General features: G+C 38.3%; 1 protein-coding gene across 11 annotated transcripts in view; it reads right to left on the bottom strand.

Annotated features, from left to right (window-relative positions):
* Nucleotides 1–19,514, bottom strand: part of MTMR3 (myotubularin related protein 3) — a 144,791-nt gene that overhangs the window by 48,574 nt on the left and 76,703 nt on the right. For 6 of the 11 annotated variants that reach the window (XM_009438152.5, XM_001138269.6, XM_001137834.6 and 3 more), the window contains 3 exons: nt 8,263–8,349; nt 776–865; nt 247–363 (listed from right to left, as the gene is read on the bottom strand). In XM_009438152.5, the coding sequence (XP_009436427.2) occupies nt 247–363; nt 776–865; nt 8,263–8,265 (210 nt within the window). In that variant the 5' untranslated portion in view covers nt 8,266–8,349. Of the gene's footprint in view, nt 1–246; nt 364–775; nt 883–8,262; nt 8,350–19,514 lie in introns of all 11 variants that reach the window. The other 5 variants (XM_054675806.2, XM_063808127.1, XM_063808128.1 and 2 more) reach the window with 2 other exon arrangements.

The raw sequence follows: 19,514 nt of genomic DNA, 5'->3' as shown, positions 1-19,514 counted from the left end.
GGATGGTCTCGATCTCCTCACCTTGTGATCTGCCTGCCTTGGCCTCCCAAAGTGCTGGGATTACAGGCGTGAGCCACCGCGCCTGGCCAAGCTAGAGTTCCTTGAGTGCTAAATTAAGTGAGAAAAGCAGAGCACATAATGCTTTCTCTCCCAATTCTGTATGCCTCTCCTCTCTTTGAGAGCATTAAGTTTTTTGACTTACTTTCTCCATTTACCTTAGAGGGAGAACAGCTGGTAATCACTTACATTAACAAGAGACTCCTTGAACTTGATGTGAAGTCTGTAATTGGAAAGGGCAATGATGGCATCCTCGGCACGGCCCACAAACTCTGTGCTCTCTCCATGAAGTTCAAGGAAAGGAACCTTCGAAATGAAAGAAACCCTTCAGAGTTCTGAAGCAGTTAAAAAAAAAAAAAAAAAAAGCTTCAAACATCAGTTGGCTGAATGGATGGTAAATCCTCTGCCACTGAAGTTGAAAACACAGCACATAAGTAGATAAGGAAGCTAAAGAGGATGGGTTTATACCCACCTAATTCAAATATATCTAGTTATTCAAATTCTGAACTACTAAAGGAATGATACAGAGAAGATCATCTTAAACAGTGGATTCTCAGGAAATAAGTCTTGCTAAAATGAGATGTTTTCCAGCTTGCATTTCTACTACATGTATGGTTTTATATATATATAATATAGTACGTTACACTTAAATCCATTAACTCTGCTATACAGTTAATGCTAAATAAATATTTTACATTTAAAAGTGGCCTATAATTACCTGAAGATTCTCATCCTCCCGGATCAGCTGCTTCCTGGGAAAGATCTGATTGGCCTGGATGCACTCAAGGCTGTGCCGAGTCTCTTCATCCTGGAAAAGTCCAAAACCTTAAAATAATTTCAAAGCTTCTAATCATCCATATTTGGTTTTTCTGCCATATCTGCTAGCATAATCACAATGAAAGTACAAAGACCAAGGTGAACAGGCAGAAAAGCTCAAGGAAACACTATTGATCTTAAAAAGTTTTTCTATCCAATACATTAGTTACATCTAGTCTGAAAACACATTGATGCAAAAAAAATGTCAAAGAGGTTAGAATATTTCTATTTGGCACTAACAGCTTCTTAATACTTTTTTTTTCTTTTTTTGAGACAGAATCTCACTCTATCGCCGAGGCAGTGGTGCACTGGTAGTGTAGTGCACAGGTAGTGTGGTGGTGTAATCTTGGCTCGCCGCAACCTCTGCCTCCTGGGTTCAGGCAATTCTCCTGCCTCAGCCTCCTGAGTAGCTGGGACTACAGGTGCGCGCCACAACGCCTAGCTACTATTTTTGTAGAGACGGGGTTTTGCCATGTTGGTCAGGCTGGTCTCCAACTCCTGGCCTCAGGTGATCCAGCTGCCTCAGCCTCCCAAAGTGCTGCGATAACAGACATGAGCCACTGTGCCCAGCCCCACACTACTTTTAAGAAAAACCAAGATATAATGCTTTTTTCTCTTTAAGTTACGATCTTAAATTATTTGAGAGATACATACTGAAATATTTAAAAATGAAAGGTGACATTTGAAATTTGCTTCAAAATAACTGGGGCGAGAGTAAGGAAGAAGTGGGACATAAGTGAAACAGGACTATCTATGAATTAGTAATGCATGAAACTGGGTGAGAGTTCATTATCTCTACCATTGTGTCTACTCTGGTTATATGTGAAATTTTCATAATAGAAAGCTTGAAAACAATTTCTAAGAAAAAGTAAACTTAAGAACTGAATTTCCCAAGTTGAAAATATATGAAAGACTATCCTTCATTTACTCTGCCTTATATTACAAAATAGATTTCTGTTAAGACAATTTCAAAAGAGGAAGCAATAAATTCTCATCTAGATGACATGTAAATTACAATTTGTATTAAAAAGTAATATTTTGCATTATGAATTTTTATGGTATAGGAAGACATGAGAGAAATGTCATCTATCACAAAGCCTGACTAAATTATAATAGAATCTGTTTACACAGCACTTTTCTTTTTTAAGTCAGGGTTTTGCTCTGTCACCCATGTTGGAGTGCAGCAGCACAATCACAGCTAATTGTAACCTCCAACTCCGGGGCTCAAGTGATCCTCCAGCCTCAGCCTCCCAGGTAGCTGGGACCACAGGCGCCCACCACCATGCCAGGCTAATTTTTTTTATTTTCAGTAGAGACAAGGTCTCGTTATGTTGTCCAGGTTGGTTTCAAACTCCTGGGCTCAAGTAATCCTCCCACCTTGGCCTCCCAAAGTGCTGGGATTACAGGTGTGAGCCACCAAGACTGGCCCCACACAGCAATTTTTAAAAGAGCAAAAGCCACATCATGTTCAACTGACAGCATTAAGAATTATAACCAGTGGTTACTGGTTGCTTCTGTATACACTACTTAACACAATTCCAATAATTTTGTAAGTCTTCCCCCAAAAAGAGTTTTTCTTCTTATCTATAAACAACACTTAAGGTTTTACTAACAGCAACCATAATCATAAACTGGTAATACTCTACACTAGCATGATTCTCAAAATGAAGTCCACAGACTGAGATGCTTACAGGGGCCCTGCGAGGTCAAAACCTTCCCAATAATATTACGGTATTATTGCTTTTCTTCACTGTATTGACATCTATACTAATAGTGCAAAAAAAACTGGTAGGTAAAACTGCCGGTACCTTAGCACAATTGAGGCAGTGGTGCCAATTTCATAAGAATGACCTTGATAAAGCAAGGAAATATTATAAATTCTATTTATTAAATCCTGACCCTTAAGTAGAAGTCTTTTTTACAGAGGAAATACAAGTAAAACACCTCTGATGTATGGTGCAATATTACGGTGTCACAAAGTAAAGCACTTGTGCAAATGCTTCAATTAAGAGATGCACTAGCCATTTTTTTTCATTGAGTATCATTCTTAATTGGAAGAACAACTGACGGAAAAACTATGGTAATGCAGACTTGGACATTTGGCAGGTCTTTTTTCCAAAAGACAGTATTAGGAAAAAAACAAACAGTAACAACAAAAGATAGTATTAGTTGTCAATAATAAAGCTTTTGTGCAAAGATTAGATTTTGGAAAACCTCTCATCTCCCACCATGAACTTTATAGCTTCCTAGTACTTACAACTTTTATCTTTAAAGTGAAGGTATTACCAAGTGTGATTTAAAAAAAAAAAAAAACACACTATAATAAAATGTCAACTTTTGAAGATCTGCCTCAATCAACGAACCCATTATTTTCCTAATGACCAATGCATGTTACAAAATCATATGTGGATAAAAGATTCACTCAAAGTACAAGACAGACTAATGGTTTTAATGTAATATAATACAAAAAGTTCACTGATATGGTTTCAGATTCTACACTGCAACTAACCTTTAAAGAACCACCACTGGCCAGGCACACGGTTCATGCCTGTAATCTCAGCACTTTGGGGGGCTACAGTGGGCAGATCGCTTGAGCCCAGGAGTTCAAGACCAGCCTGGGCAACATGGTGAGACACCATCTCTACAAAAAATAGAGAAACTAGATGGGCACAGTGGCGCATGCCTGTAGTCCCAGATACTTAAGAGGCTGAGGTGGGAGGATCACCTGCACCTGAGGTGCACTGTAGCAGCTACAGTGAGCTGTGATTGCGCCACTACAGTCAAGCCTGGGCAATAGAGCAAGACCTTGTGTCAAAAACAAACAAAAAAACACATCACTTGTCAAGTTTTGGTTTGGTATTAAAGAAAAATATAAATTATCTGGGAAAACTTAAAATACTCTTCCTTTTTGTAACTACTTTTCTAACCACATATCTGCCTGAGGCTGCATTTTCTTTATATATTTCAAAGAAAACATTGTAACGGACTGAATGCCGAAGTAGATATGAGAATTTACCTGTCATCTATTAAGCCAAATATTAAAGAGATTTGCAAAAATGTTAACATTAAAACTATCTTTGGATGAGGAAAAATATTTTTCATCAAAAAATGTTATTTATGCTACTATATAATTGGTTTGTTGTTACTTTTAAATGAATTTATGAGCATTTTAAAGATTTCTCAGTTTTATTTTCTAATATGGTATAAACAGACATAACCCACATAAACAAACCCTCTTGGGGGTACCTCAATAATTTAAGAAATAAAAGGAGGTCTGGAAACCATCAGAGCTGCTTCTCTACTATACTCTAATACTAAATATCAATTAAAGCTGCTTCACTCCAAAAGCCAGGCTTTTCCTAAAACCATTCTCCTAGTGCTAATCTATGAAAGGTGAGCCATGATTGCACCACTGCTCTCCAACCCGGGCGACAGAGTGAGATCCTGTCTCCAAAAAAAGAGACCAAATAAAAGATGTGAAGAATCTTCAATTTAGGGAGATTTTTCTCATAAACCAATATGGGATAGTAAGGAAATGCTATGTAAACATGGAGGGGAGCAAAAATCTTACATAAAAGTATACTTTTAACATAACTTCTCAGCATCACATTAACTTTTTACCTCACATAAACTCATAAGGCCTAGACTTTTATTCTGTGTAAGGTCATTTTACAGAGGTACCCATTATTAATCTTTAAGTGATTCCTTGACCTAGTTTTCTGCTGACTTTTAGCACAGAACTGAAGTAATGTAGCAGGCTTGTAAAGAACAAAAAGAAACCATTTACCTACTCACTCTTGCTGGCACACTCACCAGGGTGCTAATCCAGACCAATATGTATCACCAAAGTAGCTACTGAAAACTGAAAATGCATGATTTTCAACATAAAACAACTGAAAATTAGGCCAGCAAGGCAAGAATATGAAGTACTTATTTTTCATAATCAAACTAATGTTCTTTTTAAAAGCTATTGTCTCAATTCACATTACCTGTAAAGCTTCAGAACTTTTCTCCCCTTGTACACAAAAATGCATTTAATCCCCAAGGACTTAACATTAGGACTCATTGAATCTAGGGGACTGGTGATCCCATGTGGCTGAACAGTTGAATTTAGCAGTTGAATTAGCCTGAATTTATTATAGTTTCTGTGAGTTTCATAGGTGAGGAAGGCCAAACTTGAGATGGTTAATAAGGTGAGAAGTTGGAAGAAGATAAATTGGGAAACGCTGGTCTGGTAACAGTTTTGGAAACAAACGTATCCTAGCTATAAGCAGTAACTTATTAGAGAGATATATTCCATGTCATTAATTTCCTGGTACTGCTGAGGAACACCAGGCATTGTGGCATCTGGCACTTCGTAGTCTCTATCCACCTCCATAAAGTCAGTGGGGTCATCTACAAAATACTGAGAAAGGGCCAGTCACCACAGTTCCAGGCTAGTTTCTGCTATTGGCTAAATTATGCAGCTAAGAGAGGAAAGTACATGCTTCAGAGCAGAAGTCAACCATAGAGATAAATATTTAAAGTACATGGGAAGGGCCGGGTGCGGTGACTCATGCCTGTAATCTCAGCACTTTGGGAGGCTGAGGCAGACGGATCACCTGAGGTCAGGAGTTCGAGACCAGCCTGACCAACATGGTGAAATCCCGTCCCTACTAAAATACAAAAATTAGCTGGGCGTGGTGGCAAGCACCTGTAATCTCAGCTACTCAGGAGGCTGAGGCAGGAGAATCGCTTGTACCCAGGAGGCGGAGGTTGCAGTGAGCCAAGATCACGCCATTGCATTCCAGCCTGGGCAACAAGAGCGAAACTCCATTTCAAAAATATAAAGTACATGGGAAGGAGAGACTGATGACCAGTCAATTAATCCTACTAACTGAATTCATATCTAGTGTTCGTGTTTGCAAAGCGTAGAAGTGAAAATAATTACCAGTCCTACTGTCATTTCCAGTCATATTCTTAAGACTGGTATTAGAAGACAAACAATACATTTCCCTTGATAAAATGCTTGGGATTATTGCCAAAAGGGTAGGGGTAAAAGAAGTCAAATGAAACAAGAATAGTCATGAATTTATGATTACTGCAGCTGAATGCTGTGTATATGAGTGCACTGTACTTTTCTGTCTGCATAGGCTTGAGATTTTCCACAAAACATGAAAATATATTTTGCTAATGCTTAACCTCTCAAAGACAGACTCCAATCTCGTTTAAGAACCTTTAAGAGTATAAAAGACAACGGAAAAATGTTACTCTCAAATTAGTACAGCGGTTTACAGTTAAAAACAAAAAGAATGTTCAATGCTCCTGAATTGTCTACACAAAAACTAAGGATTAAGGACATACACTCTAAATGCTATTATACAGTATATAATTAAAATCAATGGTTCAACAACTTGCAGAATGTTATACAGCTAGTAAAATGATCATTAGGAATCCAAGGAATCAACATGGGAGAATGTTTAATTCATTAAGTGAAATAAGCAAAATAGAAACTTAATTATTTTATCATTCTAACTATATAAAACATACATATGAGACATGAACTAGTTAGAAAGGAATATAACCGATGGGGCGCAGCAGCTCATGCCTGTGATCCCAGCACTTCGGGAGACTGAGGCAGGCACATCACCTGAGGTCAGGAGTTCGAGACCAGCCTGGCCAACATGGCGAAACCCCGTCTCTACTGAAAATACAAAAATTAGCTAAGCATGGTGGCAGGTGCCTGTAATTCTAGCTACTTGAGAGGCCGAGGCACAAGAATCGCTTGAACCCAGTAGGTGGAGGTTGCAGTGAGCCGAGATCACACCACTGCACTCCAGCCTGGGCAACAGAGCAAGACTCTGTCTCAAGAGAAAAGAAAACGGAATACAACCATGGGTTCTGGTGGTAGAGTTATAAATGAGAATTTGTAAAAACTTGTAACAATGCTACTTTATGAGAAACTAAACAAAAACAAAAGATACATACATGGCCATGCTACTCCCCAACTAGTACACACAGAATCAACTCCCAAGCATTGTCTAAAGCATCAGGCCAGGGGCAACACCAGGAAGACTTTCTGCTAGGCACCATGGAGAACCCAGCAGCACCAGGAAGAGGACCACACTGTTACTAGCCGTGTGGTATACAATGAAGGACAAACCCTCAATACAGAACAGAACTGCTTTCATAAGCCCATCATTTGTTATTCATTAGCACTGGCTGAAATACTAGACAAGCACTTTTTCAATTCATTGAAAACTCTGTGGGAAAACCAATAAAATAAAATATAATCAAGAAAATAACAGGAAAAGTTCATCAATGTTTAGGTATAAGATAAATCATAAAGTTGTAATGCCCACAAACTAAGAAAAAATTGGCATGCCTTTAAGATAAGGGCAGTTACCTTTCTCTTCCTTTTAATATGACATTTCTGCACAACTAGTTTTTTTGTTTTACTTTTTTTAATTTTGAAAAGCATTTTCCATACGTCCCTAATGAAGCTTGAAATTAATGTAGCCTTTTCAGTTCCTTCTCTGTGCATCAGCATAAAACAGTTTGGATCTAGGAAACATCACAAGGTAGAAGAAGGACAATATTACAGAGGACCATTTCTTTTTTAAGCCTTGAAGCACTGTTTACATTTCCTCAGGATTGATGAAAATGTGGCTGGCTTGTTGCTCCATCTTCTCTGCTTGAGCTGGGCCCGAAATGGCCCGTAAGTCATTAAATTGTCCATTAAATTCTCTTTCTGGTTAAAGATACAGGAGGGAGTGTGCAGGGCTGCTCCACCTACTATGGGATCAAAATACTGCCTTAAAGAGACAAAACAGGGAAGGTAGGGAATTGCTTCTATAAATTCATAAAGCATATATACTATGTGAAGTAATACATATGTTAATCAGCTTGATTTAGCCATTCCACAAGGTATATATATATTTCAAAACATTATGCTGTACACAATATATATGTAATTTGTCAATTAAAAAAAATTTTTAAGTAAATATGCAGATTACCATCTTACAATTTGTCTACACACAACCACACACACACAGTTTTCACTACACGCTACTTCCTAGAAAAGGAATTAAAAACCTGGAGTCCAAGAACTGTATGTTTTAGTCTTGATTCCATTTACTTGCTGACTGAAAAATAAGAGACAACATCTAGCTCACAGGATTAAAGTTAATAGAAATGAAACTGCTCTGTATATTGGAGTACTCTAATTATTACTACTAAGTAAACAAGAAAAGAAAAGACACAAGAGATCTGGGAAAGAAAAATAAATAATTTCTTACAAAAACAAAAATGGGTAAGTATGAATTTATTAGTGTTCACTTAATTGTCAGGACACAGGTTTTTGTTTTTTTGTTTGTTTGTTTGTTTTTACTCTTATTTCCTTGTACTTACCATGACAAGAGGCCCAGATTAGGAGGAGAAATCCCCGTCCCTTCTTCAGTGTCCAACAAGGCTCTCTTCTTTCCCTTATGGTGAGGTCTGGGGGTGGGGGGGAAGGGGGGGGAAGAAGAAAAAAGAGAGGAGGGGAGGCAAAATTGGCAATAGTTTTTCCCCTAATCGGCCATATCCTCATAAAGGTATTGTATATACACAGGCCTAAGAAGCTGATCAGAGTCAGCCAAGAAAAAGTTGATTATTACCCAGCCAATTCCCACTAGTCAAATCACAATTTGACAGTTCCTTTGTAAAAGTCCTGTTAGTCTTAACCTGTTTCTGCAAAAACAGTATCAAAGGCTAATAACATTCCTAATGTTCGTAGTAAAACAAAAAATATCATAAAACTTGGATGAATAAAGCAACAATTAAAATCAACCTACAGGCCAGGCAAGATGGCTTATGCCTATAATCCCAGCACTTTCGAAGGCTGAGGCAGATGGCCTGAGCTCAGAAGTTCGAGACCAGCCTGGGCAACAGAGTGAAACTCTGTCTCAAAAAAAAAAAAAAAAAAAAAAGCTGGTCATGGCAGCACATGCCTGTAGTCCCAGTTACTCAGGAGGCTGAGGTGGGAGGATCAACTGAGCCTGGAAGGTTGGGGCTGTAGTATGCTGTGATTACACCACTGCACTCTAGTCTGGGCAACAGAGCAAGACTCTGTCTCAAAAAAATAAATAACATCAACCTGCAAATGCAAAATCATTATCCTTGTAGTATTTTAGGATGTTTTTGTGGTTATCTCTAAATTCAAAATGGATCCCCCATCTGAGGAAACCAAACTGACTTACGAGCAAAATAGGAAAAATAAATTTGCCTTATTACCCAAATATTCTATGCTCTTCTAAAAATTTACAATCTGTACTAATACCTTTACCTGGTTTTATAAGAACAAAAAAGGGGGAAAGAATATCCAACTAGAAACCCAAAAATAGGCTTATACAAAGAGTAAGTAAGTTGCTCTTTTCTTTGAACAGTCTCATGCAAAACCAACATTTCTAGTTTGCTAAGCTTCTGTAACACAGGATATTTCAGGGAGTTTGGGCTTCAATGTGCAGCATAAAACTCTTTTAAGGGCAATGTAAGCAAGGGAACAAGAGAACATAAAAGCAATAGCAAGGCCCAGATTGTGTTGAGGCATTTTGAGCAGAGGAGTGGTAGGAGATGACTTACTTTAAAGAATCATTTTGGCCGGGTGTGGTGGCTCACGCCTGTAATCCCAGCATTTTGGGAGGCCAAGGCAGGCAGATCACGAGGTCAGGAGTTCGAGACCAGCCTGGCCAACATAGTGAAACCCCATCTCTACTAAAAATACAAAAAATTAGCAGGGCATGGGGGTGTGTGCCTGTAGTCCCAGCTACTCGGGAGGCTAAGACAGGAGAATAACGTGAACCTGGGAGGCAGAGGTTGCAGTGAGCCGAGATCACACCATTGCACATCCAGCCCAGGTGACAGTGTGAGACTCAGTCTCAAAAAAAAAAAACAAAAAAAAGAATCATTTTGGCTGTTGGGTAGAGAACAGTCAAGGCTACTGGGGGGTAAGGGGCAAAAGAAGACCAATTAGAAAGCGTCATTAACCCCAGCAAGAGACAATATAGCAATGAAAAGGTAGTAGAGATAGAAGTGGTGGGATGTTACTGATTCTGGATATACTTTGAAAATACTGCCCATAGGATTTGAGTGGATTAATTAAATAGGATAGAAAAAGAGAAGTCAAGCTTTTTGTGTCAGCAACCGGAAGCAAGGATTTTCTATTTATTGATGAAGAGCATTGTAAGAAAAATCTATTCTTCTCGTGCCATGCAGAGACAGCTCAACGGACAAGGAACAAGAAATTAAAGTTTCCATTTTAGACACATTATGTTTGAAAACCTATCACATATCCAAACAAAGATGCCAAGTAAAGTGCTAGTTAAACCAGACTAGAGATCAAGAAGATGGAGCCTAGAGATATAAACATAAATGTGGGAGACATCAGTGTGTGAATGGCATTAAAGCCAAATGCAGGAGCAAGTATAAATGGAGAGGCTAAGATGACTAAGGACAGGGGTTTTGGGTGCACCATTTCTTAAAGGCTGGAAGGATGAGGAAGAACCTTATGGTTCAGTAACAGACCAAGTTGGAGTCATCATTCTTAACCACTCTTCAAACCAAGCCAAACTTTTGTGATTTGGCCTAGCTCAAGAACTGAAACTAACGTAAAATTATCTCATTTATTCATTCTTTTCAATAAATATTTATTCAATATTTTCTACACTCCATGCACTGTTGTAGACTTTGGGGACACCACTGTGAACAGAAATTCATGGAACTTGATTTTATTGTTGGTCTTTCTCATTAGAAACAAAGAAACAGATAACTAATGTTAGGCAGTAGGCAACTGCTGCAAAGAAAATAAAGCAGAGTTTGGTGATGGTGTAACAGAAGTGCTACTTTAGATAGGAGGGTAAAGATGTGCAAAAAGGCACTTATTGGAATTAAAAAGGAGAAGGGCAAAGGCAGAGAAAATTTGAGGGTATGAACTTATTAAAAGAACTGGATACTGTTATAAAGAACCTTTTCAAAAAAGAAACATACTGAATTACTTTTAAAAAACTGTCCTAATATTACACAAAAGATATTTGTGTTTTAGAATAAAATTTCTAAAGATAGCATCATAGACACATTCAAACTGCTGTATCTTAAACAATTTAAATGGAAGTGAATTTAATGCATTTTGCAAAACTATTAAATAACAAAATATAACTCCAGTGAGGAAGATACTAATGTCAGATGTAGGTGGAATGTGAAGGTGAAACCCCCATACACTGCCGGCAGGAATGTAAAGTGGTACAACCTCTGAGGAAAAGTTTGGCAGTTCCCAAAAAAGTTGTAGAGTCATCATATGTCCCATCAGTTCCACTCCTGGGTATATACCTAAGAGAACTGAGAATGTATGTCCACATAAAAACTTGTACACAAATTTTCGTAACAGCATTATTCATGATGGCCAAAAGTGCAAACAACCCAAATATGCATCAATCAATGAATGGACAAACAAAATGTGAATGGATAAACAAACAAAAAATACACACACACACAGTATATATAATGGAGTTATCCAGCAATAAAATGGAATAAAATACTGATATATGACACACATAGATGAAAACATTATGCTAAGTGAGAGAACCTGGGGCACAAAGGGCCATATACTGTGTGATTCCATTTGTATGAGATGTCCAGAAAAGGTAAATCCACAGAGACAGAAAGTAGATTAGTGGTTGCCAGGAGCCAGGTTGAGGGAAGAATAGGGAGTGACTGCTAATGGGTACAAGGTACCTTTGCAGGGTGATGAAATGTTTGGAATTAGGTAATGGTAATGGTTCTACAGCTTTATGACTATACTAAAAACCACTGAATTGTATACTTTAAAAGGGTGGATTTTATGTGATATGACTTACAGCTCAAAAAAAAAAAAAATACAGAAGCCATGTGCAGTGGCTCACTCTTATAATCCTAGCAATTTGGGAGGCCAGGACAGGAAGACAGCTTGAGCCCAAGAGTTCAACGCCAGCCTGGGCAACATAGCAAGACTGTCTCTACTGAAAAAAAAAAAAAAAATTAGGTGGTTGTGCACACCTGTAGTCCTAGCTACTTGGGAGGCTGATGCGGGAGGATCCCTTGAGCTCAGGAGTTCAAGGCTGCAGTGAGCTATGATTATGCTACTGCACTCCAGCCTGAGTGACAGAGCAAGACCTTGTCTCTAAAAAACATGCGCGCGCACGTGCACACACACACACACACACACACACAATAGAGGTGAAGAGTAACAATATAATCAAACTCTTCATAAGATAAAAATAAACGCTGCAAAAAAGTTACAGTATCAACCCAGCAGCAATGAGCATTCTAAGCCCCTAGACTATGGTCCCTAAAGACTAATTCCCACTTCAAAAGAAGATGGGGCACCTGAGAAAAAATATAACCAATTCCAGGTCTAGAACAGAAAATGTACAATTTGATTCTGAAACATCATATTAAACTGGAATGTAAGAAACATATAAAAGACTACTGAGGGTAAGTCAGAAATAATTGGGAGTCAATTTGAAGAGACTCACTAGCTAAAAATGAAACAATTTGAGCAAAATGGTTAAATGCAATGGATTGGGTTTCAGGATGTTTAAATATGAGTTCATAAAGAAACATTCTCTCTCTCACACACACACAGAGACAGACAGACAGACACAGACACAGACACACACACACACACACACACGCACGCACACCCCTACAGGTCACCAGTGGAAGATGTTAAGGAACTAACCTTTTATTTTTGAAAACTAGCAAGTAAGGGGAAAGAATCAAGTATCTATCCTGCCTTTCTTAGACAAAATGAACTAGTATAGAATGAAGTAGTTGATGAGGGAAGAATTCTACCTAATATACAGAGAAAAGAATTTGATAATACTATTTTACAACTGCTAATGAAATACAAGATGCAAATAATAATCTAGTCTATGGAAAACTACAGGAAAATAACCCCTATTCTTTAAATAGCAAGACAAAAGATCGACATAGAAGGGAAACCTACAGAATTAAGAGACACTTAAGTGACCATGTCAACCAACTGCAATATATAGATCTTATTTGGATCCTTATTTAAAGTATAAGCTGAGACATCTATTAGGGAAATCTGACCACATACTAAATATCTGATGATATTAAGGAGTTATTAATTTTCTATATAATTGACAATGTTACTGTGGTTATAGGTTTTTGTGTGTGGTGATGGGTTTTTAAAAAGAATTTATCTTTTAACTATAAAATACATAAAGTTATATACCAAGGAGTAGGCAGAATGAGTAGGAGTACCTCTGAAACAAGATGGGTCATGAGTTGGTAACTTTTGAAGACCAGTGAGATAAGTTAATGGAGATTTATTAAACTATTTTCTCTACTTTTATATATTTGAAATTTTCACATAAAGTTTTTTTAACCATAATGGCAATTCTACCTCAAAACCTCCAGTTATTGAAAAATTAATTTAAAGAGTCAAAGTTTTATCTCTCATGAAACCACTGTTTATACAGTAAGCCTATCAATATGCACTGTTATGTCTTTCAGATTTTTTTCAGAGAAATTTAGAGAAAAACTCTCACGAGCATCCCGGATGTCCCAACTAAAATGTACTCATCTGTAGTGACACTGAACTAGAAATCAAATTCCAATTACAAAATAAACTCTCAATCTGCAGTCACATTATATATATATATATATATACACATAAGCTATCTTCCCAGTCAAATCTAATCTGTTTTGTTTTGTTTTGTTTTTGAGACAGAGTCTCGCTCTATCGCTCAGGCTGGAGTGCAGTGGTGCGATCTCAGCTCACTGCAACCTCTGCCTCCCGGATTCAAGTGATTCTGGTGTCTCAGCCTCTCAAGTAGCTGGGATTACAGGCATATGCCACCATGCCTGGCTAATTTTTGTATTTTTAGTAGAGACAGGGTTTCACCATGTTGATCAGGCTGGTCTCAAATTTCTGGCCTCAAGTGATCTGCCTGCCTTGGCCTCCCAAAGTGCGTGAGCCACCACACCTGGCCTACTCTAATTTTTTAATGAGTACAGAAATACCAAGACAAAGATTTGCCACTCGGCATTAAAAGTCTCAATTTAAACATAGTCTTCACCCAGAAATAAGGCCTTTCATTTCTATACCAAATAGATTCTGTAAAATGATGTTCTTTCTGCACTGCAGTCAGTCAAAATTTACCAATAATCTAGTATGTGTTAGACAGTATGACACTGTTAGCTCTGCATTAATACAACTTATATACCATCGCAGAAGACAGACAAAGATGGTAATAATTACAAATTGTGCTAAATGTGATAAAGGAAACAAATGGGATGCTGAGACAGGGACTGGGGTTTGGGGGTACCGAAGACCTACTTTAGATAAAGTGATCAGAAAAGACTACTTGGTGGGGCAAGGCCAGTTTCTAATATATGGAAGTGCATGTGTTCCTCAGACAGGAAAGACCTTGATAATTTTGAAGAACTAAAAGGAGGAAACCATTGTAGCTAAACTGTACTGAATCAGAAAGAAGAGTGGCACAACTTGAAGTTGGAGAAATGTAAAGGAAAAGATCATGTGAATAGTAGTAAGTTTAAAATACAGTCCAAATACAACAGGGATCCATTGACAGGTTTTAAATAGCACAGTGACATGATTTGATTTTAAGATCACCCTGGTTGATGTGGGGTGAATGGATTAAAAGAGAAAAAGAATAAAGAAGAGAACCAGGAGACAATTACAGTAAGAGACTAGTGGCTTGATTTAGAATGGAGGCAGTACGGATAAAAGCCTAAGTATGTGGAAGATATCCTGGTGTGTAACTCACAGGTTTAGGTAGAGGCCTAGATGTGGCAGCAAAGGGAGATTAAAGAATTTACAGTCCAGAGGAGACAAGAAATGGTTAAAATAGTTCAAAGTAAGAGGTGCTGCTTTAAGTATCTGAGAAAAGTTAAAACTGCTATAGGAATTCCAAATCCATAAGAAAAAGCCAAGATCACTGGAAACTGTGCAACCAATCAGAATCAAGTACTTGCTAAAGGTTCCTTTTAAAACTAGAAAGAGCATTAGACCACTCTGGGTATTATGTAAAACAACAAACAAACAAAAAACACTACAAATCGCAGATGTGACCAATCCTTAGGAAATATTCAGGGTTCATTACAGCACCTGACTTGCAAAATGTGAACCCCACAGTGGTAGTTATACCAACAGTACAAAAGGAAGAAATTGAGTCATTACTGTTAGTCTGATAAGCAGTGTAATACTTCTTAAAATTAGTTATACTAGTAATGCATACACTCAGTAAATAAGATACAGATGTAAAAAGTAAACAAGTAACCTCATACTCTGCTAGTGAGAATGTAAAATAGTGCAGCCTCTTTGAAAAATAGCCTGGCAGTTGCTCAATTAAACACAGAGTTACCATTTGACTCAACAGTCTTACTCCTAGGTATATATCCAAGAAAACAAAAACATGTCCATGTAAAATCTTGTAAATACATGTTTATAGTAGATTTATTCAAAATAGCCCAAAGGTGGGATGGGCTATTTTGAAGCACGTATTAGTACTTCATTCCTTTTTTTTTTTCCACTACAGGGTCTCACTCTCACCCAGGCTACTGGTGTGCAGTGGCGTGAAGATCTCGACTCACTGAAACCAAATGTCCATCAACAGATGGATGAATAAACAGAATGTGGCATATCTAAACAATGGAAAATTATTTGGCCATAGAAAGGAATTAAGTGGGCTGGGCACAGTGGCTCACACCTGTAATCCCAGCATTTTGGGAGGCTGAAGAGGGCAGATCACAAGGTCAAGAGATCGAGACCATCCCGGCCAACGGTGAAACCCCATCTCTACTAAAAGTACAAAAATTAGCTGGGCATGGCAGTGCATGCCTATAGTCCCAGCTACTTGGGAGGCTGACGCAGGAGAATTGCTTGAACCCGGGAGACAGAGGTTGCAGTGAGCCGAGATCGCACCATTGCACTCCAGCCTGGTGACAGAGCGAGACTCGTCTCAAAAAAAAAAAAAAAAAAAAAAAGGAATTAAGTGGCCAGACACAGTGGCTCATGCCTATAATCCCAACACTTTGAAAAGATGTAGTCAGCACACTGCTTTTACCCAGGTGTTTGAGACCAGCCTGGGCAATATGGTGAAACCCCAGCTCTACAAAAAACACAAAAATTGAGCCAGGCATGGTGGCTCATGCCTGTAATCCCAACACTTTGGGAAGTCCAGGGAGGTGGATCACTCAAGGCCTGGAGTTCGGGACCAGCCCGGGCAACATGGCAAAACCCCATCTCTATAAAATAATAATAAAAGAAAAAAAGATAAAAAATACAAAAACTAGCTGGACGTGCTGGCATGTGCCTGTAGTCCCAGTTACTCGGGATGCTGAAAGTGGGAGGATCACTTGAGCCCAGGATGCAGTGGCGAGGTTTCAGTGAGCCCAGATCTTCATGCCATGGCACACCAGAAGCCTAGGCAACAGAGTGAGACCCTGTCTCAAAAAAAAAAAAAGAAAAGAAAAAAGAGAGAAAGGAATGAAGTACTGATACATGCTTCAACGTGAATGAACCTTAAAAACATTAGGCTAAATGATGAAGCGAGTCACAAAAGACCACATATTGTTATGATATCATTTATATGAAATGTCCAGAACAGGAAAATCTTAGAAAGCAGATTAGTGGGTGCCAGGAGCTGGGAAAGACCGACGGTAAGAGAGGTTGACAGCTATGAAGTTCTGTTTTGTTTTGGAGACAGGGTCTTGCTCTGCTGCCCAGGCTGGAGTTGCAGTGCTGTAATCACAGGATCATGGTTCACGGCAGCCTCAACCTCCTGGGCTCCAGCGATCTTCCTGCCTCAGCCTCCAGAGTAGCCAGGACCACAGGTGCAAGCCACCACACCCGGCTATTTTTATTTTTGTGGGGGGAAAAGGGGAGACTCACACCATGTTGTCCAGGCTGGTCTCGAATTCCCAACCTCAAACAATCCTCTCACCTTGGCCTCCCAAACTGCTGGGATTACAGTCATTAGCCACCACACCTGGCCTGAAGTTTCTGAGGTGAGGAAAAGGTCCTAAAATGGACTGTGGTGATGGCTACACAACTTCGTGAATATACTGAGCCACTGAACTGTACACTTTAAATGGGTGAATTGTATAGTATGTGAATTTTATGTTATTAATATATCTGAGTTAAACTTATTTAAAAAAAATTGGTAAGCAGAAGTTCGCTTTTCACTCCTTACTGCCCTTTAGTTCATCTACATGTAAATATAGCAACTGTTAACTATTTCATAAGTCTATCCAGACAGTTCTCTATGCACATACAGTCAAGCTTCGCTTAACGATGGAGACATGTTTTGAGAAATGCATCATTAGCAGATTTAGCTGTTGTGCAAACATCACAGAGGTATTTATACAAACCTAGATGGGACAGTCTACCACACACCTAGGCTATATGGTATAGCCTGTTGTTCCTAGGCTACAAACCTGCACAGCATGTTACTGTACTGAATACTGTAGGCAACTGTAACACAGTGCTCCCTATTTGTATATCTAAACATACATAAACAGAGAAGATACAGTAAAAATGATACAAAAGATTAAAATGGTACACTTGTATAGGACAACACTTACCATGAATGGTGCTTGTAGGACTGGAAGTTGCTCTGGGTATGTCAGTGAGTAGTGAGTGAATGTGTGAAGGCCTAGGACATTACTGTACACTTCTACAGACTTTATAAACACTACACAACTAGGCTACACTAAGTTTATTTTTAAAAAGTAATTGTACCAAGACATTATGACAACTACAACTCCACTAGGTGATAGTTATTTTTCAGTTCCATTTTAATCTCATGAGACTACCATCGTATCTTGGGTCTGCTGCTAACCAAAACATTATGTGGCACATGAGTGTACAAAGACACACATTATCTACCCCCAAAATGGGTGGGGTGGGGTAGCCATACTGTAGTTTCTTCAGTATATATTCTTTAATTAATATAACGAATCCCTCCTATGTCAGTATATACATATGGCAGTTCATTATTCCATTATACCCCAATGTATCATAACTTAACCATCCATCAATTAGTGAGACATTTAGGTTGTTTCCATTTTTCCATTGCCACCAAAAAAGCCGCAACAACCACCCTTATCCATATCTATGCACAAGTCGCTATTTCTGTAGCCCTAATTATTCTTAAAAATGAATATACTAGGTAAAAGCATATAAATTTGGGGGAAGGGTTGCAGAGGGGTTATTATTGCCAAAGACTACATACTCTTCTGTTTATTTAAAAAAAAAACACACATATTTATCAACTTGCCATAAGTTTTCAATGTTCTGTAATTTTAAAAGTTAAAATAAAAATATGCCTAAGCATTGTCTGTATTAATTCCAAAGTATGTTTATACATATATAAAAAACTATATAATGGTTAACAATCTACCTTCCTAGGGAAGAGAGTGGGAGCAGCGACTTTCAGTTTTTAAACTTTTAAAACATTTGCAATTAGGATAACAAATTTTTCTACAAAAAAAGCTTTTAAACAGAAAACTCAAAATAAGTTTTAATGAAAGGTTTTCATTTAAACTCAGAGTGTTAAGATAATAGCCTCAAGAAAAAACAATCAGGAATGTAAAGCAATGGCCCTCAGGGCTGCCATATACTAACTCTATGACCTTGAGAGCAAATCAGACTACCTCTCTGAGCCTCAGTTTCTTCATCGAGAAAACAAGGAGAACAATCATTGCATCAAAGAGTTGTGAGAATTAAGATATAATGCATATAACATGCTTAGAATAGTTACTGGCATGTAATAAGCACTTTTTAAATTAGTATGTACATGTATTCATACATATGACAACACATGGTTATAAAGACTGTACTTCATTAAATGTTTCATTACAGAGAATTTGGATAGGACAGTTTCCAACACTGTCTCCTTTTTTGTTCGCGCATATGCACGTGCATTTTTTTTGAACCATTTAAAAGAGGTTTGCATACAAATATCTCTTTAATTCTTACTACTTCAGTATGTATTTCCTAAGAAAGATAATCTCTCATATAACCACAGTTCTAGTTTCAATTTCAGAAAATTTCACACTGATATAATAATCTACCATATCTATTCCAATTTTGTCAATGAATCCAATCATACCCTTTATCCTTCACAGCAATATTCCCCCCTTTGGTAAAGGATCTAGTCTGGGATCATATATTGAAGTTATTTTTATATCTCTTTAGTCTCCTTTAATCTGGGGCACATATTAATTAAACAGTATGTTTCCTGGCATCAAAATTAAATATATTTACATCTTTCTCTTCAAACCTAGATCATGCTTCTTCAGATAAGAACGTGGCCAGGGGCAGCGGCTCACACCTGTAAGACCAACACTATGAGAGGCTGAGGCAGGAGGATCACTTGGGCCCAGGAGTTCAAGACCAGCCTGAGCAACATAATGAGACCCTAGTCTCCACAAAAATAAAAATAAAAACAAATTAGCCTAGCAAGGTGGTACATGCCCGTAGTCCCACCTACTCAGGAGGCTGAGGCGGGAGGATCACTTGAGCCCAGGAGATCGAGGCTGCAGTGACCCATGATCACACCACTGCATTCCAACATGGGCAAGAGTGAGACCTT

The sequence above is a fragment of the Pan troglodytes genome, chromosome 23 (assembly GCF_028858775.2).
Source record: "Pan troglodytes isolate AG18354 chromosome 23, NHGRI_mPanTro3-v2.0_pri, whole genome shotgun sequence".
In the NCBI taxonomy this organism is placed as follows: domain Eukaryota; kingdom Metazoa; phylum Chordata; class Mammalia; order Primates; family Hominidae; genus Pan; species Pan troglodytes.
This window is presented reverse-complemented; position numbering and strand designations above follow the sequence as displayed.